This window comes from Oncorhynchus mykiss, chromosome 12, assembly GCF_057628025.1.
Source record: "Oncorhynchus mykiss isolate SJ-2025 chromosome 12, ASM5762802v1, whole genome shotgun sequence".
In the NCBI taxonomy this organism is placed as follows: domain Eukaryota; kingdom Metazoa; phylum Chordata; class Actinopteri; order Salmoniformes; family Salmonidae; genus Oncorhynchus; species Oncorhynchus mykiss.
This window is the reverse complement of record NC_143033.1, coordinates 33276486-33297988: the sequence shown is the minus strand read 5'-3', so window position 1 is coordinate 33297988 and position 21503 is coordinate 33276486. Positions and strand designations below refer to the sequence as shown.

General features: G+C 40.4%; 2 protein-coding genes across 3 annotated transcripts in view; both read right to left on the bottom strand.

Moving 5' to 3' along the window:
- cxadr (CXADR Ig-like cell adhesion molecule) overlaps window positions 1-10738 on the bottom strand; it is a 61272-nt gene extending 50534 nt beyond the window's left edge. Inside the window, exon 1 of the mRNA XM_036937414.2 lies at window positions 10558-10738. Coding sequence (XP_036793309.1) covers window positions 10558-10609 — 52 coding nt within the window. The 5' untranslated portion in view covers window positions 10610-10738. The remainder of the gene's footprint in view (window positions 1-10557) is intronic.
- A 397-nt stretch (window positions 10739-11135) lies between these two features.
- btg3 (B-cell translocation gene 3) lies at window positions 11136-19134 on the bottom strand. 2 transcript variants are annotated; one of them, XM_021622431.3, is made up of 5 exons: window positions 18583-18704; window positions 18238-18447; window positions 17911-18048; window positions 11966-12149; window positions 11136-11834 (listed from the first exon to the last, which is right to left on the bottom strand). In XM_021622431.3, exons 2-5 carry the CDS (start codon window positions 18411-18413, stop codon window positions 11619-11621), a joined length of 714 nt encoding a protein of 237 aa, XP_021478106.1. In that variant the 5' UTR covers window positions 18414-18447; window positions 18583-18704; the 3' UTR covers window positions 11136-11618.
- Window positions 19135-21503: the final 2369 nt, after the last annotated feature.

Here is a 21503-nt window from a genome sequence, read left to right as displayed (position 1 = left end):
AGTTATACAAGTAATTAAAAAATGCTACTCACAGTTTGCTGTACACACAAAACAAATATTAGACAGCAAGGCTCGACCCAGGGGGGGATTCTCTGCTGTTACCAAAATAAACTTGATTTTGTATTTGTTAATTAACTTTTTGTAAGAAGCTAACCACTTAGCTAGATCGCTAAATAGCTACTAAATTAGCAAACCAAATGCACAACTGCAGAGCATTTAGCACATTTTAGACCGTTACTTATTACTTATAAAATATCTAGCTGGCAAACATTTAGTTGTGAATTCCGTAATTCAATAAGATCACCTGGAGAGTGCTGCACAACAGTGAGCGACTCACAAGTCTCCGTCCGGTCTCTCGATGTTGTCTGCTTGTAAACAAACACCACATGACTGGGGACTATGGGTAAGCTTCATAATGAAACATTGTGTGATGGGAAATGAAGAACGCAAATATTCTTTAGGTCTATCTTGTGTTTTGATCCATCAGCTTCAAAACAGCTGTAAAAACAATATTTTGCATTACTGAAAATATATTTCACAGCAATGTAGATGGTACAATGATTACTTACACTATTCAGTGTTTGTTTCCTTACATAAACTGAAATGGAAAAAGCGTCAAATTTCTGCAAAATATCAATAGGCGAATATCGCAGCCAATCACTTCACTGGCAGATAAGTAATACTGTGAAACACTGTTACTATCAGCATATACTATGGATATTTTCTGAAATTACAGTGCAAAAAGTGTGTAGCACCTTTAAACTCTAACAGTTTTAAAATCACTAATTGGCCTTGGTGAAATCCCAAGGGGTTTCCATCCTCTCTGGCAACTGAGTTAGGAAGGACACCAGTATCTTTGTAGTGACTCTGTGTATTGATACATCATCCAAAGTGTAATTAAAAACTTCACCATGCTCAAAGGGATATTCAATATCAGCTTCTTTTTTTTACCCATCGATGCGAGGCATTGGAAAACCTCCCTGGTCTTTGTGGTTGAATCTGTGTATTAATTTCACTGCTTGACTAAGGGACCTTACAGATACAGTAATTGTGTGTTGGGTACAGACAGGAGTTAGTCATTCAAGAACGATTTTAACACTATTATTGTACACCGAGTGAGTCCAGAGAACTTATGTGGACTTGTTTTGCGCATTTTTACTCCTGAACTTATTTCCGCTTGCCATAACAAAGGGATTGAATACTTGACTCAATGTAATTAATTTTTTATAAATTATCAAAAATGTCTAAAAACATAATTCCACTTTGACATTATGTGGTATTGTGTGACAATCATAATTGAATCAATTTTACATTCAGGCTGTAACAACAAAATGTGGAAAAAGTAAAGGGATGTGAATACTTTCTGAAAGCACTGAAGCTACCGAATGTAGCAAACATGAATAGTTTTATGAATGTTTTGTAAACTATGTAACATTACCCTGGACAATCTAAAGAAATGGAACGTACGTGTAACACGTGTGATGTTTGTGTAACACATGTAATCAGCTATTGTGTTGTTGACCTTGGCTATTTTTCCCCACTTATAAATACATGGGCAAAACGTTCTAAAATAATGGGTCTCTACCCATTTCAGAAGTGATACACTGAGTTTACTTACAGAAATATTTGTCAAATACTCCTTGTTCATTGTTTGGCATTTGACCGTAATAAACAGTGTTCCATGTTGCGATAGCAACTCCCTGAATTCCAAGAACAATAAAATGTTATCATTTTTGTTTTGATGCGAGTGAACATTTGGTCCCCAGCTAACTGGAATATACCAAATTCTGTTCTGACCTAAACTCCAGTAAATAATTCCATAGGCTAAGTCACACATTATGTTTTCCACCCAGTCACCTCTTTGTGCCTTCATATTACATTGTGGCTAAATTGGTAAGAGTGTGGCACTACCAACGCCAAGCTCTTATTTCCATAGTGATCACATACTCACTGTACAGTTAGTCGTGTTCGACAAGTGTCTGCAATAAAATATATTACTATTATGTTACAAAACCAGAGAACATGCAAGTGATTAAGGTCATAGAGTACTAATATATTCGAATGAAACTTGTTTAAAATGCACTGAAAACCCATTAAGAGGTGAAATTAAACATTTATACCAGGGCTTTGTACTCCACACTCACTCTGCCACTCTAAAGCTAACCTCCCTTGAATTCAAGAAATCAGAAATTGAAATGTAATGCTCTTTGATGACAGTACATGAAAGCTCTGCCTGATTTATTTATACTCCCAAGTCAGAACAGATTAGAGCTCTTAACAAAAGGTTATACTGTAAAATGTCATGATACAGTTACTTTGTGGAATCACAGCTAAAGAGTGAACGCAATCACACTCGTGGAGAGTAATCAGAATAAAAAGGACAAAAAAGGAAATGTGAGCATATTAAAAGTCATCTGGGGGAAACAAATCACTTTGGCATGAAAACAGGGGTCATTTACAGATACATACACGTAATAATAATCATTTGCATCGATTTAACACTAAACAAGGAATGACTTGAAAACCAATGCCAGAGGGTAGGAGTAGAGGGGGAGCTTTGAGTCTAGGAAGAAGCTTTTAACCTAGTCTGTGCATATTTGCCTTTCTCCCCCGTGTGCTGCCAGTCAACAATGCATAATGTTTCTCAATGAGATACAGGCGCTAAAAATGGCTCCTCCAACAGCTGCTTCAACTCCCCCTTCCACTCTTTAATCCAGCCCCACCTGCCTGCGCTGCTTATTTTCTGAGCCATATTTTAAGATTAGACTTGCAATTAGCTGTTCTTAGTGGGAGAGGGGCTTACCGCTGGAAGAGATAGTATTATGATATTATATATAATAGCCTACGCTGTGTAAAAGACAATGTGTGGACATGTTAACAATATTACACACACCTTAAAAGGCTGCTCAATGACTGCATGGCTAGGATTCCTGCTTTGAATATGCCAGGGAATAGATAGAGGTAGTCTTCTGTGGAACCCATTTTATTATATTTTTATTTTTCCGGGTTAGTCTTTTTTTGTGCAGGAGAGACCTGGTCAGGATCTAGCTGGCAGGTAGGGAGGGAGCAGCTGACTGCTCACAAACACCTGCAGATGCAGAACCCTGGGGCAAGGCCTGTCGCATTGTGTACCATCACACTGTGGTGGTCCAACATGCACAGCGAAGGAAGAGACCTGTATTAACCTAGAATACTAGAATCATGTACATGAATGTCCTTAATAAGCCGAACAACCTGAGTTAAACCAAGCGGATCGGGAGGGGCTGTCCTTAGCCTTTGGGCTGAAGTTATGTTTAGAAATCAACCCTGTTCAAAGCAGTGAGTCCTGTTCCTTTTACTCATCTGAAGACACTTCATTTGGACTGATGAACATCATCTTCAGAAAAGCAACATTCCCTGAGAGGATTAAACAAACACAAAGAGCCTTAATATGACAGCCAGCTTGGGACATTACGGATCTGTTTGCTTCTGAAAGCACTCCTCAAAAATAATGTACAGGTAAATGCCGAAATAAAGGAAACACTAACATAAAGTATCTTAATAGGGTGTTGGGCCACCACAAGCCAGAACAGCTTCAATGCAACTTGTCTATGGCTTAGTGTATGGAACTCTATTGGAGGGATGAGACACCCTTCTTCCACACAAAAAAAAATCCATCATTTGGTGTTTTGTTGGTGGAAACGCAGTCTCAGGAGCCGCTCCAGAATCTCTCATAAGTCTTCAATTGGGCTAAGATCTAGTGACTGAGATGGCCATGGTATATGGCTTACATCGTTTTCATGCTTACCAAACCATTCAATGACCATTCATGCCCTGTGGATGGGGGCATTGTCATCTCTTGCCAAAATATTGGCCTACACACCATTTTTATACATGACCCTAAGCATGATGGGATGTTAATTACTTACTAACTCAGGAACTAGACCTGTGTGGAAGCACCTGCATTCAATACATGTTGTATCCCTCATTTACTCAAGTGTTTCCATTATGTTGGCAGTTACCTGTACATTGTGTGTTGACTTGAGGTTTGCCATCTTCTCAGACTAAACACAAACAATCTAGAAAGGCTTATGTTTGTCTCACTCCACAAGCTATTAACAGCATCTTTTAAGTTTCAGATCCATTGTGTAGGCCTACCTTTAAGTGATAATGCCCGAGAAGCCAGTGTTTGGAGGATATAGTAGCACAGGTGTTGTTAGGCCAGAGAAAGTCGATATATCCTCCAAACACCGGCTTCTCGGGCATTATCACTTTTAAACAACGGGTTACCAACATATGACTGACATATTTTCATTTTCAAAATGTTATTTTGATGAATTTATTCATCCTATTTCATCCTTCCACAATAAATAGTCCCGACAAAAATCTAGGGTTGCTACACAAGCCGGCTGGTCGTTCGTTCTATTGGTTCGCAACTGCCTCTGCAACGCAATGCTGCAAGGCAAACGCAGCGTTTTATTGGAAATCAATGTAATTCTGGTGTACCAAAATGCAATGACGTTGTCGGTGTGATCGAAGTGTTAGTCACATCAAAACAGTGCAGACAGAATAACAACAGTAGCTGCATTTGTTTAAGCTGTTTTCTGGAGGCATTCATTTGGATACATCCATAACAATGAGCTAAAGAGGCACGATTTCACCTGGCATAGAAAATGTGTTCTCTCGTTAGGACACAATAACTTCAACAACTGTAGCTGGAAAGACTGCAAGCTAGCTGCACTTTGTTTCGTTTGACCTTTTTTTCAATTGACATTTCTTTGTATATATCCATAAATATTATGCCAGCTGAATCATGATTTCGACTGGCTGAGAAGCGCTGCCTGCCTCTCGTCCCGACCCCTACACGTTCATTACTATGGGACAGTTGGAGATCGAATTGAAACAATGTTGCAAATTTCCTAGCGACACAAAGGTTTATACAAATCTCTGCTGTTGAAAAATGAGATGTTAGTCGAAAAGAAATGTGAGATAATGTCTAGATGTTTTTTTATAGTGGAGATTAAGTTTATAACTTCCCTGCCTGGGCTGATGAGACAGCGGATTGCGCAGTCAGATGGAACAGAGTAAATAGGCATTTTAACTTCATAGATTTAGCCGGTGGTAATTTGTGGAATAGACACCCGCTGGAATGCACTTTTAACCAATCAGCATTAGACCCACTCGTTGTATAATCTACCAGAAATTCTATCGAGGAATAAAAGGAAAAGAGGCAGATTTATTTAAGGTTTTTAGAGACCTGCACACTTGACCTCAGGATTCTGCCATTGACAGTAAATCCATGCGCCATCTTTAAATAAAGGAGAAGTGGATAACAAAAGATGGCCCAAATATGGCAAAGAAGTTCTGCAAGATAAAGCTCCATGGGTCCTTTAGCTGATTCATTCAACTACAGTAGGGCAGTTGGTGTGATAAATATCAAGAGATTTATTTGAAAAATCCCATTTCCGTCACAGTTAGCCATTTATCCGTCAGGGTGACCATTATTCCTCATTAGGGGATGAGGGCGTTGAGGGGCTGTGCATATGTGAATATCGAGTGGCCCAGTCATGTGGCGGGGTGTTTATCGTCTTAACAGACCGACGGCCTAATGATGACTGATGGGAGTGGAGAGAGCCAGCAGCACCGTGGCCTTGTTTTTATTTATGGGAGGGGGAGAGAGCAGAAAAATTCTTGCCTCCTGGTCCGTTCATAAGTGCACGTCCACCAACTTGGCACATCTGGATTGTGATCATTAGGGAAGCAATAAACAAAAATAAAAGGAGTGTTTATTTTAGTCCAGGTAGTCCCTCCCTGTTTCAGTACGTTTTATCAAATTAAATTGTATTTGTCACATGCGCTGAATACAACAGGACCTTACCACAACATTTTTGGGGCCTTCCTCTGACACCGCCTAGTATAATAGGTCCTGAATGGCAGGAAGCTTGGTTCCAGTGATGTACTGGGCCGTACACACTACCCTCTGCAGCGCCTTGCGGTCGGATGCCGAGCATTTTCCATACCGGGCAGTGATGCATCCGGTCAGGATTCTCCCAATGGTGCAGCTGTAGAACTTTTTGAGGATCTGGGGACCCATGCCAACTATTTTCCGTCTCTTGAGGGGGAAAAGGCATTGTCGTGCCCTCTTCATGGCTTTCGTGGTGTGTTTGGACCATGATAGTTTGTTGGCGATGTGAACAGCAAGAAACTCTCGACCCGCTCCACTACAGCCCTGTCGATGTGAATGGGGACGTGTTCAGCCCTACTTTTCCTGTAGTCCACGATCGTTTCCTTTGTCTTGCTCACGTTGAGGTTGTTGTCCTGGCACGACCCCATTCCAATCTCACCTTCTCTCTTACCAATCACATCTTAGTGACACATCACTTTATGCCCTCATTAAAACATTGATGGTCAAGATGACCAACTCTTCAATAATTGGCCAGAAGTTCAAACAAGTTTGGTATGACTACTAACACCATCTGTTAATACAAAAATGACCAGGAGGGTTCAAGTGAAGGGCTACCAACATCTCTCCGTGTAGTGCTTTGGATGCCGGCCCAGTGGCAGGCAGAATTGTTGCTCCCAGTGAATAACTCTGAAAACATTGGCCTCACCACCAGCCTTTAAAAACAGGGCTTGAAAACATGAGCTACTATTAAATCATTATCATTGTCCGTAATGGAATGCAATCGGCATGCCTTAAAATGGTCCACTTGCTTTCTAAATCGAAAATGTATTTTATTTTAAAGGAACCGGGTTTGCTCGGGTTAAGGGATCAGCATCGTTTCGCACTCCCAAGCAGACGAGGGAACAAGAGTCGTCACTCGACAAGGAGCCTGCGCGACTCGGCATGTTAAAATATTTAGGGTCCGCCTGGGTCTCTGAATATTCATGTGCTTTCATTCTCATCATTCGATTGTGGAGAACACAGCAGCGGTGTCCCTGGAGTGCAATCTGACTCTACGTGTTCTTGCTTTATTTTCTAATAAAGAAAGGAGCTTCGGGCAGAGTGAATGGGACCGGGCGGGCAGATTTTGGTTTGGAGGGGAAGCTGGCTGCTACCAGAGCGTATTTGAAGTGAGAGGAGGGATGGGTCTGTTTCAGCCATGACACAAGAACTGAATGTGAAATCATGACCTCAAGCCAAAGCTGCTCGTCTACATTGTGTCCATGCATAGCGCAGGTTGAACAGTACAGAAATGCCTTCTCTTATCGCTCTTGCCATGTCACTTTCTAGATTTTTCCAAGGGCCAGACTTTCCAAACCATCAAATATAAAATGATATGTTCTTGAACAATATGTTCTGAACAAATATATCTCAATTTCTTTCAGACAGCAGAACTGAAAACTAGGCTGGCTGGATGCCTGAAACCCCATAATACTTTTTGAGATAAACAAGCATATCATAATGTAGTGAGTCGAAATCGGAAAGGGTGAGTTTAAGTTAGGTCAAAAGAACCTCACCCTGGCCATGATCAGCGAACAATAGACTAAGTGAACATTAAAAAATGCATTTGTGTCAAAGAATTTTGTTTTGATGAGTGACTCAAAAGGAATCCCTTCAGACCCACCAATATAAACAGACACCCCCAGGATCTACTGAACAGGTAATCAAATGGCTACCCAGACTATTAGTACTGACAGGTTTATTTCATTTTTTGCATTGACTCTTGCACACTCACTGGGTTCTACCCACACACATTACACTGACACTTCAACACACACACGCAATCACAAGAATACAAACCCCACACAAACACACTCTTCACATATGTTGCTGCTACTTTGTTAATCATCTATCCTGATTGCCTTGTCACTTTTACCTCTACCTTGTACTCCTGCACATTGACTCGGTGTCGGTAATCCTTGTATATAGCCTCATTATTGTTATTTTATTGTGTTACTATTTTATTTAGCAAATTTGTCTTACTTTTTAACTCATTACTAACTGCATTGTTGGGAAAGGGCCCGTAAGTAGGCATTTCACTGTAAAGTTGACACCTATAGTACTCGGCCCACAAATTATAATTGATTTGCATGTTTAGAAAAGGTATCCTAGCAATGAGCTCCCAGCGGGGAGTGGAGTGCAGCAAGCTTATCAGGTAACAACAACATCCTTGGTCTTCTGCACTCTGAGTCTCTCTGAATTTACCTTATCCTAGGTCCCAAGCTTCACTCAACAATGACCAGTCCACAGCCAGGGATGAAGGGGAGCAGAGTAGGCCAGGGGTGAAGGGGGGGGAGACCAGAGCTGGCCAGAGCCGGCTCTACAGGAGACCTCCTCAGGTTTCAGAGAAAATAACAATCCAGGCCCCACAACTTAAACAAACATCAAAGTGCTGACTGGCTGGAGGATGTCTACTGGCATCTGCTTAATTCAGCCAGGACTAGACAGGGCTGTCAGGGACTATGGAGAAGATATAGAGAATGTGTCTCTGACATGACAAACACAGAAGTGCCTTGGACACTGTCTTGACACAAGCCTCAAAAAGAGAATCACCTTTGACATTGAGCTCCCTGTAAAAACGTATTTGTTTCAGTAGGCAAAGCTAGTCTATATGAAGGGTTTTAAGAAACCGTTACATCACATCTCCGGAAACTAACTATACCCTGCTAGACATCCTTTGCTTTATATAGTATGATATTTGCTTGTAAATGTTTTTGGTGAAGCATTTAGGTCGACCTAATAAAATAATGAAAGCTTCATGAAGTTTAACATATAAGCTAGAAATGTCCTAGTTGCATTGAATCACCATTTGGAAGAGGATGAGCACCCCAAATGATGAGCCCATGAAGACATTATTATGGTAATGAGCCTCTACTCATGTACAAAAATGTATTGCATTACAGAACAATGCACTGGTGGGCAAGTATAACGACACCCCTAACCAGACCTTTAAACATTACCCACACTGTGCCAGGGCTTTAACACAGCAGAAAGAGTTGTGCCTGCCTGTGTAAACGAAGCACTTCATTATTGCAGGGGTTTATCAGTAACCAGTGGTGCGGGATATCATTGCCCTATAACCATGGCTCCATCCACAGTGGCAGCTCCACTTTAAAAGTGCAGGGAACCTTTGAGCTACAGAACACAGGCTGATACTAATAGTAACACAATCCATCTACAGTACCATAGTTTCACTTTGTGGTGAGAGAGGGAGGGGCTGGTTTCAGTCGAAATTCCAGGACAGCAACAAGCTACAAGTGACACACAAATAATAATAGGAGTGCTGAATTCCCCTGTAGCAGTGAGCTCCCCACTCTCAATAATACACACTGTCTAAAGTGCATCCCAGTTGACAAACGTTTTAGCTGTATTGTTTAGTTTTATAGGTAATCAATGTTAACAACCCATCTGAATCGCCTGACCTGCTGATAAGAGGGTGATTTCCATCCCAACTAGATGATGTGAGAGCCAAAACCCATTTCAACAGTTTTATGATACCAATGCATCTAACACGCCTCAATCAGAGCCACCTACATGAGTCGATGGCCCCAATCTTTTTTCATCACTGATTCATATAAGCAGGACATTGTGTGTTGTAGTGGCATATTACTTTGGGAAGGAATAGTGACAGAAGTGTGGGATATTATTAGCAGTCAGGAGAAAATGGACCTCAACAAATAACTGGTGAAGGATTGTGAATTAAAACGAATTAGGCCCTCTGTTTTCCATCCATGAGACTAAAGAAAACTAATACCAAATGGGCTACACTTACTGTTGGCCTAATCGTAGAAAGTTCCCACTCACATACAGTAAGAATATACTTCAGGGACATAAATCTGGTCGATACTCAGCGACCAACATGTGATTAAAATGCATTTCTGTCTGGGTTTAGAAAGCACCTAAAAGTCATTTAAAGACCTTCAGACTCCTGCCTAGCGCGGGAGGGGGGGAAATACAGTTTAAATTGTCTTGGCAGATGGCAGACAGAAAACGCAGCACTTTGAAGCCCTTTACAGGTTTTAAGGCGGATCAGGCTATTGTGTGTGTTAACTACCAGTTGCAAAACAAAAACAACTAGGTAGCGTTAAAAAATGCTTTGCAGCTTGTAGGGAAAACAAATCTCACCACGATGCAACCAATATCAATTTAGCAAATATGTTTACTGTAAAAAATAAATACTGTTCTAGCATATTATCCATAATATGTGAGTTCAATAAACCATGTGTTGAAGCATATACATGTTATTCAAGTCAAACGCATTTCCAGTAATTTCAATAATAAATATCTACGTTACTTTATGCACAGTGCGTCTACATTTGGGATTCCAGAATTCAAGGATATAATGTGTTATCACATTTTGACAAGTGTTATTTAGTTAGCTGACGTTATTCAAAATTGTATCAAACTTCCTATGCTAAACTAGCTAGACATTTTCGATATAAGTAAAAACAGGCGTAAGCAAATTAGTATAAAGTAATTATTTGACATATTAAATAGAACAGACAACCAGATCGTTATTTTATTCGCAAATATGTAACTTTTTAGCATGGTGCTCCTAGCCAGCACTCCATTTTCGCTCGCGCTTATGAAAATGTAAGATTTTTTTTTAAGTAGCCGGTGGACGCCAAACTTACCTGCGATAAGACTAATCAATACACAGCAGAGGTGGGGTATCGTGAAATCCATTCCTTTCGGTCTATTCCAATAATTTTCTTTCAAAACACAGGTGAAAAATAAACTTATGCGGTGCTTTCGACTGTCAGAGCACTCTCCCGAAGCATCAAAACTATCCGATCCCTCTACGCCTCAGCAGGTGCATTATAGGAGAGCTGGAGTCCAGACACGTGATTTCCGGAGGGTACCAAAGTCGTGTTTTCGAAGGCACTTTCACGCCCCCTGCCGTATTACATGCGTTCACAACACTGGACAGCTTTCTAATCAATGGTTATAGAAATAGTACATTTACTGAACTTTGAAACACAGAACAAGACAAGTTAAAGTTATAAAATATAGTTGTGAAAAGCTTTACAATGTAGGTCTATAATGACAGTGCACACATTTGATCAGAACGTCAATTCAACAGGTGTAATACAAATATGTACATTATTTGTCTGCCATAGACAATCATTGTATTTGCATATAATATGGTATTTACTGTAAGCCTATGGGATGAAGGCAACAAGCATTCAAATATATAAAAACAGCAACAGAGTATGATTTGAAAATTTGTTTAATGTCTCATAATTTAAGAGGTTGGCACAATTCATGAGTGAACTGAATAAATAAGTTTTCAGAACATAACTGATGGACAGTACAGTAGGTAACATACAATTATCCATCAAATATAAATACAGTACATATATCTTCATAGCTATAAAATACATGAAAATACAAATTCCAATATTCCTTCTCCATTACAACTGTAGATTCCTTTACTCACACGATTACAAATGATCTAAAGTGCAAAGAGTTAATGTTCTTATCACAAAAAGAATTAAACAAATTCAAGAGTTTCCAGAGTGACTATTAAACTACTAAAATAGTTTTTAAAAATGTGGTCAGTCATGTTAGTGAATTTTAGTTTGCCCTCTCATTCTCCTCTAACAAGAACTATATTGCTTGCTCTAGTGGACACCCTTTCACAGCTCAGGGAACCTGGAACAGGCTAACACTAACAGCAACACTTGCGTGGTCCCTAACAGTGAGCCAGGCCTGGAGTGCCACCCCAGTATCCGTGCCACCTTCTGTGGCCAGGTGGGGCCCAGTCGTTGTGTCTGAAGGGCTGGGTGGGTCTACCTTGAGTTCTGAAGTCATAGTGAGGAGGACGTGGAGGTCCATTATATCCTTTACCCGGCCACATCTTCTGCTTGGGCACTGGAGGACGCCACAAAGGAGTAGCTGGGTAGATCACCTTTGAACAATAAAACATTGGTCAATTTCAATTATATTTCCCCCATTGTCAGAGCCAACCAAGGAGGTTTTCAGACAAGACTGTATGGAACACAAAATTGTTGCAACCTCTATATTCGTTACTGGTTGTACCTGGTATTTATGGCGATTTTGAGGGAAGGTAGGGGGAGGACGGGTTTCCCTGAGGCCACTATCCTCGTCTGAGGAGGAACAGGAGTGGTAGTCAGATGTCACCCTCTCGACAGCGCTGGTCACATCCTCTTTGTCATCACCAGAGAAACTGGCAACAGTGAAAGCAAGGTTTCTCTCTCCATATCTGCACGAGGAAAAGAAGCCAACAAGACAATTCTTTGTCACTGAATGTATATCAACAATTTAGTGCCTCGACTGGTGACCCAGAGGGATTGAACATGAATGGTGTAGTTAAAGAGGTAAACAATGGAACAAAGGCTTCAAAAATGACTCGGGATTGTACAGACAGTGGCAAGTCAAATTCAAGGGCTTAAGTACTTTTTGAAGCACTAATATTAATTTAAGGACCATAAATTTGTAGTAGTTCCTATTACGCAGTTGTTTCTAGGTCGTGGAAAAAGTGGTGGAAAAGTACTCAATTGTCATACTGGAGTAAAAGTTAAGATACCTTAATATAAAATGACTCGTAAAAGTGATATTACTTGTGTAAAAGCCTTAAGTATACTTAAAACCAAATACTTAAGTATCAAAAGTAAATAGATTTGATAAAATGTACTTAAGCATCAAAAGTAAAAGTATAATCCATTTCAAATTCCTTATATTAAAACAAACCAGAGGGCACAAATATATATTTTTTAATTTGATGAATAGCCAGGGGCACACGCCAACACTCAGACATAAATTTACAAACAAAGCATGTGTTTAGTGAGTCCGCCAGACCAGAGGCAGTAGGGATGACCAGGGATGTTCTCCTGATAAGTACGTGAATTGGACCATTTCTGTCAAAACGGGTGTCAAAAATGTATGGAGTAAAAAGTACATTCTTTTATTTAGGAATGTAGTAAAGTAAAAGTTGGCAGAAATAAACAGTAAAGTACAGATACTCCCCAAAACTACATTAAAGTATTTTTACTTAAGAAATTTACACCACTGATGCCATGTAACATTGTTTAATTGATATCACAATATGTGAATCATTTTATTTATAAACTGTAGCAGCAATAATTTGAAGCGACAAATTATTGAAGAGGTGAGAGGTGTCGGGTTTGTGCCAGACAGTGTTTTCCTTGATTGCCAAAAAGATCAAATTTTAGTCACGTCTGACCAGAGTACCGGGACTCTCCCACATGGCTTCTGGCGAACACCAAGCATGTTTACTTATTTTTTCCCCTGACCACTCTTCTGTAAAGCCCAGCTCTATGGAGTGTACGGTTTAAAGTGGTCCTATGGATAGATACTCCAATCTCAGCTGTGGAGCTTTGCAGCTCCTTCAAGCTTATCTTTGGTCTCATTGTTGGCTCTCTGATTAATGCCCTCCTTGCCTGGTCTGTGAGTTTTGGTGGGCGGCCCCCTCTTGGCTTGTTTGTTGTGGTCCCATATTTCATTTTTATAAAAACTGAGCTCCGTGGGATGTTCAAAGTTTCATTTTTTTTTTTTTTTTTTTTTTTTTTTTTTTTTTTTTTTAATCTAACTCAACCCTGATCTGTACTTCTCCACAACTTTGTCCCTGACCTGTTTGGAGAGCTCCCTGGTCTTCATGGTGCCCCTTGCTTGTTGGTGTTTCTGACTCTGGTACGTTTCAGAACATACATGCACGCACACACACACACACACACACACATATACATACAGAGATCATGTGACACTTAAAGGGGGGGGGGGGGGGCTAACATTTTTTTTCCTCTCTCACAAGATTAGGATTATTTTGTATGTCCATTACATGAAATCCAAATAAATATCCATTTAAATTACAGGTTGTAATGCAAGAAAATAGGAAAAACACCAAGGGGGATGAATACTGTAACTGTATTCCAGTATTTGAATTCCAGAGTGCCAAATTCAAGTACTTTAAGCACCTTGTGCGAACCCTGTAGGATAAGTGTCTGCTATCACTTCCTTTACAGCATGTCGGTGTTCTGCAGGATTTTCTGCTTTCGACTGCTTGTACAAATGTTATTAGGTTTGGCAAAACCTCTAGTTGAAACCTGTTTTCTACCCAACGATGTCCACACAACTTTAGGGAAAAATGAGAAGCCTGTGATTTGTCACAAAATAATCCCGTCTTGCAGGGACATCATTCATCAGTCAAATGCATTTCAAAACGCTTTGTGGACACCGCAAGGAACATGGCCCAATATGTCCTTGCAGATGTGAATTCTCTGTAAAAACCTTAACATTTGGTCCATCCATCGAAATGTTAGGGGGTGAGACATGTTACGTTTATCTGTCTGCTCTGGAGAGACAGTCCTTAGTTGTGCCATGTCCCTTGAAGGATGAGTCCAGGTAGTGTGGTAACCTTGTTGGTCGTGCAGGGTCTAAATACCTTACGTGGACATCTTTCAGCTAAACTGTTTTTTTTCTTCAACAATTCGTCAAAAAGCAGCACATAACCATCGTTTTTCAGCAACTTGTCCAGGAGGTGGTGCCGAAAGTAAGGCGCAAGACCATGATTGATCACGTAGGCAGTTCTCCTCCGTACAGGCATATGAATTGGCATTAGCACTGTCAGGAAACATCCAGGGGAAAATTGTGGCATTGTCCTCTGCACTTTTGCAGGAGTAGTGGGCGACACTTCATTGACCATAGGATCTCTGCGCATCATGAATCATTGTTTCAGACCCGTGAAGAGAGCTTTGAACTCAGGTGGAGGATTCCGAAAGCAATACAATTCTACTCATGTTAGGTTGTATTTGTAATGGAATATCCCTTTACTTGACATTCATACTGAGTGCACAAAACATTAAGGCCACCTGTTTCCATGACATAGATGACCAGATGATTCCAAGTGAAAGCTATGATCCCTTATTGATGGAACTTGTTAAATCCACTTCAAAATCAGTGTAGATGAATGGGAAGAGACATACTAAAATGATTTTTACACCCTGAAACAATTGAGACATGGAGTGCATATGTGTCCCTTTCAGAGTATGAACAGGCAAGAGAAATTATGTACAATTGAAGTCGGAAGTTTACATACACTTAGGTTGGAGTCATTAAAACAAATTTTTCAACCACTCCACATATTTCTTGTTAACAAACTATAGCATTGGCAAGTCGGTTAGAACATCTACTTTTTGCATGACAAGTCATTTTTCTAATAATGGTTTACAGATTATTTCACTGTATCACAATTCCAGCAGGTCAGAAGTCTACATACACTAAGTTGACAGTGCCTTTAAACAGCTTGGAAAATTCCAGAAAATGATGTCATGGCTTTAGAAGCTTCTGATAGGCTAATTGACATCATTTGAGGTGTGCCTGTGGATGTATTTCAAGGTCTACCTACAAATTCAGTTCCTCTTTGCTTGGCATCATGGGAAAATCAAAAGGAATCAGCCAAGACTTCAGAATGAAAAAACATGTTTTAAACGGTAGACCTCCACAAGTCTGGTTCATCCTTGGGAGCAATTTACAAACGCCTGAAGGTACCACGTTCATTTGTACAAACAATAGTATACAAGCATAAACACCATGGGAGGACACAGTCGTCATAGGGCTCAGGAAGGAGATGCGCTCTGTCTCCTGGAAACGAACCCACTTTGATGCGAAAAAGCAAATCAATCCCAGAACAGCAGCAAAAGACCTTGTGAAGATGCTGGAGGAAACAGGTACAAAAGTATCTCTATCCACAGTCAAACGAGTGCTATATTGACATAACCTGAAAGGCTGCATAACCTGAAAGAAGCCACTGCTCCAAAACCGCCATAAAAAAGCCAGACCAGTTTGCAACTGCACATGGGGACAAAGATTGTACTTTTTGGAGAAATGTCCTCTGGTCTGATGAAACAAAAATAGAACTGTTTGGCGATAATGATCGGCGTTATGTTTGGAGGAAAATTGGGGAGGCTTGCAAGCCGAAGAACACCATCCCAACCATGAAGCACGGGGATGGCAGCATCATGTTGTGGGGGTGCTTTGCCGCAGGAGGGACTGTTGCACTTCACAAAAATAGATGGCATCATGAGGTAGGAAAATTATGTGGATATATTGAAGCAACATCTCAACACAGTCAGGAAGTTAAAGCTTGGTCGCAAAGGGGTCTTCCAAATGGACAATGATCCCAAGCATACTTCCAAAGTTGTGGCAAAATGGCTTAAGGACAACAAAGTCAAGGTATTGGAGTGGCCGTCACAAAGCCCCGACCTCAATCCTATAGAACATGCATGGTAGAACTGAAAAAGTGTGTGCGAGCAAGGAGGCCTACAAACCTTACTCAGTTACACCAGCTCTGTCAGGAGGAATGGGCCAAAATTCACTCAACTTATTGTGGGAAGCTTGTGGAAGGCTACCCGAAACATTTGACCCAAGTTAAACAATTTAAAGGCAATGCTACTAAATACTAATTGAGTGTGTAAATTTCTGACCCACTGGGAATGTGATGAAAGAAATAAAAGCTGAAATAAATCACTATTATTATTCTGACATTTCACATTTTTAAAATAAAACAAGGAATTTTTACTAGGATTAAATGTCAGGAACTGTGAAAAACTGAGTTTAAATGTATTTGGCTAAGGTGTATGTAAACTTGGTAGTGCAACTCAATATTAGGAAGATCCCCTTAATGTTTTGTACGCTCAGTGTATATCCAACTACCTCTTACATTTAATCTTCAACCCTTAAACACAGCCTATGCTACATACATTTTAAATGTCCCCTTCAAACCAATGCCTGTAGCTATATTACCTTAGAACAGACATTAAACAAACAAATAGAACAATGGTAATTAAAACCACTTATCTTTAAACAATGTATTAAATGTCTAACGTTATAGCTTGCAATTAGGTGCAGCTGTGGAAACTACTTTCAGAAACAATGCTGCTGAATCATGGTGCTAGTTCATTAGTCAGCAGATCTTGGCTGGCTTTGATGGAAAAAATGTACTGTTCTGTATCCAGAAATTCACAGTGGTAGAGTTTGCAAGCTAACTAGCTAGCCAAATGTTTGCAAACAGACTACTCAATGCTAGTTAGCTCACTATTTTAGCCAAGTTGGCTAACATCAGTGTGCACAAAAATCATTCAACACTCAATATCCCAGATCAACAGCATTGAACGAGGCATAGATAAAGTGCTATAGTTACCTAGAAATGTAGTAATACTACAGCTTCAGTTCACATAGTTTTATTAGCTAACTAGCTAGCTGGTAAACTCTAGCCTGCTAACGTTAGCTAGTAGGCTAGCTAGCTCTTTCCATTATTCAAATGTAGCTAACAGAAGTCATTCACATTTGAAACGTTTCTTTGCCGGTTAGTCTGGTTGTGCTGTTGCTGCTGAAGCTCTGGAGGTTGTTGCAAAGAAAAAGTCTCAATGTAGAACTGATGCCAGCCCGGGCTGCAGCTTTAAGTCTTTCCCCCTTCATGTAACTCTTCGGGGCAGATTCACCCATGCTCACAATGTCAACATCTTTGATGCATTTTTTTACACCTTGCATGATGTGGGTTGGTTGGGTCTGGCAAAACCCATTCATAAAACATCAATATCCTGCCAAGCAGGATTTAATCTACATTTGTCCGGCATTTTAGCTGTCGATGTGACGTTTTGGCGGCGCCTCATCAGTCAGTTCTGTACCTGCCTGGTTGAGTGGCAGTGTGAGTGGTATGAGCACTCACTCACCTGGCAACCTGAGCACAAATCACGTGAGCTAAAAAAAAAAATATTTAACTTCTGGAAATTAATTCTTAAGACCAATACATGTAATATTATTTATATTAACATATTTTAAGATTTCCTGCTCATTTTTATTCAAGTACCAACTTGAGAAAATGTCTGATTTTCAAGGTATTCCAGTCCTTGAATTTCAGAGTACTTCGAGCACCTTGTGCGAACCCTGAGACTGCCAATCTCCCAAAGTGTACACTCCCTCCAGCCAATGCTTTTAAGACTGACCTGCAGCACACCTCCCCTGGATCCACCCACAGGGTGAGTTCTCTGGGCAGGCCAAGGTCCTTGTACTGAACCCCACTCTCCTGGCAGGCCCGCAGCAGCTCTGGATCCTCCCTCTGCAACCTGTTCACCCGAATACACCTGCAAAGTAGTAGAGTATGCAATAGACCTTCAATAACTCCAATCATACATATCGCTGCATATCCAAAATATACCCTAATTCTTCATAGGGCATGATGCCCTAGACTATAGGTTGATAAAGCTACTGATATGGTAATCAAGATAGGGGGAGCAAGGCCACAGACCGGCATCTGATTCATAGTCAGTTACCTGAAGGCCTGTCCTTTGCTGGGGTTGTCAGGATACCAATGCCCCCTGAACTTCTCCTGCAGGGCAACAGTCAACCGCTCCACAAACAAGTCCACTTTCTGGGTATCCAACCTTTCCACCTTCTTGATCAGTCTTTTCAGGAAAAACACCACTGCTGCAATCTCTTTCTTCATCATGTTTCACTGATGTGCTGTAACGATGGTCGAACTTCTGGAAATATGAGGAATAGTAGCACAAATTGACTAGAAACAGTAAACTCACAAACAAGTTAAAAGCCTAGAAACAGCAGTTTCATCCATCAATTAATCTCCAAAATACATGAACTATGTAGCAAGCAAAGCCTACCTAGCAACGCAAAACAAGCCGACAAGAATTCGTTGAATAGTAAATATTCAGCTAATTTAGTGGGTTAACCATTGTTGAATCCAAACGACATTCCAGTCTGGCGGGACATTTTCCAGAAAGGCGCGCTGTGATGCATTATTTCCGTTTAGCCATGTGACTGCCAATCAATCATTCATAGCTGGCTAACTCAGTGTTCGCCAACAACAAAACCCAGACAAAAACGTAAAAACTATATACATAACCGATGTTTATATTAATTGCAGATGTTTGTGACAAAACTTTTCAAGTGAAGTATCCTTAACGTCATCCCAGCTAGCTACTGTAGCTCAAGAGAAACAGTTTTTAAAAAAACATGCTATTAATAATACATTCTTCGGGCAACTAGCTAAGTAAACTTTGTAAACTACACATCAAAACATGTTATTTGATTATCCAAAATAACAATTAAAAGGCCATCATATTACCGTAATTGCTGTTCATCACCATATGGAAAACTGTTGCCAGTTTAGCTCATGAAAGTCTGAACCTCCGCATGAGAGCATAACCTGCCCCAGGAAGCGGTGCGCGCGTTTTCTGGACTAGCCCTTACGTCACGGTCGTCACTAGTTATTACAGTCACAGAGTCATAATTGTGGCTAAACCCCGCCTATTTCTACAATGTCTCTTTTTATTATGATTTACAAACCAGACTGCAACCAAACTGATAACATTATGCCTAACCTTGACCTTAAATTAAGACAAAAAAGCACGTTTTTGTTTTAATGAATTGTTACGATATAGCCTATTTTGTGGTAACTAGTGACGGTTTGACGTCATCCCCATTGAGCAACGGGACTAAAATGGCTGACTTGAAATCATCCTTCAGCTACAAAATAAAGTTAAAGAATGTAAATGGGGATGTAATAATGTTGTTTGAAACTATGAAAAAGCGTACTATATTTTAACTGCTCCAAAATTACACTGCGCTTCCTTATTAGTACACGTCCTATACGAAGCAAAATACAACTGCAAAGGTGAAATACATTTTTTTTTAAAATATCCACAGGGGGGTGGTCAACCTTCATCTAAATCGGCCTGTATGTATCAAATCAGAGTGGGTAGAACCCTTGTAGAAGACTGTACTTAGTTTGGATTATGAGTTATCAAAAAAGGTTTAGAGGGCTCCAGGTCCTCGAGACCATATATTGAGTGTCTCGGTTTCGGACACATTTGTACTCGGGCTTGACTCGATCTCGGGACATTCAGGACTCGTAATTTCTTCCCAAGACCAGCCGAGTAAAAAACTCATAATTAATTCAGTTCAATTCAAGGGGCTTTATTGGCATGGGAAACATGTGTTAACATTGCCAAAGCAAGTGAGGTAGATAATATACAAAAGTGAAATAAACAATCAAAATTCACGGTAAACATTACACATACAGAAGTTTCCAAACAATAAAGACAATCCAAATGTCATATTATATATATACAGTGTTTTAACAATGTACAAATGGTTAAAGTACACAAGGGAAAATAAATAAGCATAAATATGGGTTGTATTTACAATGGTGTTTGTTCTTCACTGGTTGCCCTTTTCTTGTGGCAACAGGTCACAAATATTGCTGCTGTGATGGCACACTGTGGAATTTCACCCAGTAGATATGGAAGTTTATCAAAATTGGATTTGTTTTTGAATTCTTTGTGAATCTGTGTTATCTGAGGGAAATATGTCTCTCTAATATGGTCATACATTGGGCAGGAGGTTAGGAAGTGCAGCTCAGTTTCCACCTCATTTTGTGGGCAGTGAGCACATCTTCTCTTGAGAGCCATGTCTGCCTAAGGCGACCTTTCTCAATAGCAAGGCTATGCTCACTGAGTCTGTACATAGTCAAAGCTTTCCTTAAGTTTGGGTCAGTCACAGTGGTCAGGTATTCTGCCACTGTGTACTCTCTGTTTAAGGCCAAATAGCATTCTAGTTTGCTCTGTTTTTTTGTTAATTCTTTCCAATATGTCAAGTAATTCTCTTTTTCTTTTCTCATGATTTGGTTGGGTCTAATTGTGCTGTTGTCCTGGGGCTCTGTGGGGTGTGTTTGTGTTTGTGAACAGAGCCCTAGGACCAGCTTGCTTAGGGGACTCTTCTCCAGGTTCATCTCTCTGTAGGTGATGGCTTTGTTATGGAAGGTTTGGGAATCGTTTCCTTTTAGGTGGTTATAGAATTTAACGGCTCTTTTCTGGATTTTGATAATTAGTGGGTATCGGCCTAATTCTGCTCTGCATGCATTATTTGGTGTTCTACGTTGTACACGGAGGATATTTTTGCAGAATTCTGCATGCAGAGTCTCAATTTGGTGTCTTGGTTGGTGAGCGGACTCCAGACCTCAAAACCATAAAGGGCAATGGGCTCTATGACTGATTCAAGTATTTTTAGCCAGATCCTAATTGGTATGTTGAAATTTATGTTCCTTTTGGTGGCATAGAATGTCGTTCTTGCCTTGTCTCTCAGATCGTTCACAGCTTTGTGGAAGTTACCTGTGGCGCTGATGTTTAGGCCAAGGTATGTATAGTTTTTTGTGTGCTCTAGGGCAACAGTGTCTAGATGGAATTTGTATTTGTGGTCCTGGCGACTGGACCTTTTTTGGAACACCATTATTTTGGTCTTACTGAGATTTACTGTCAGGGCCCAGGTCTGTGCAGAAGATGTGCAGAAGATCTAGGTGCTGCTGTAGGCCCTCCTTGGTTGGTGACAGAAGCACGAGATCATCAGCAAACAGTAGGCATCCCTGTCTCACCCCACGACCCTGTGTGAAGAAATATGTGTGTTTTTTGCCAGTTTTAACCGCACACTTGTTGTTTGTGTACATGGATTTTATAATGTCATGTGTTTTACCCCCAACACCACTTTCCATCAATTTGTATAGCAGACCCTCATGCCAAATTGAGTC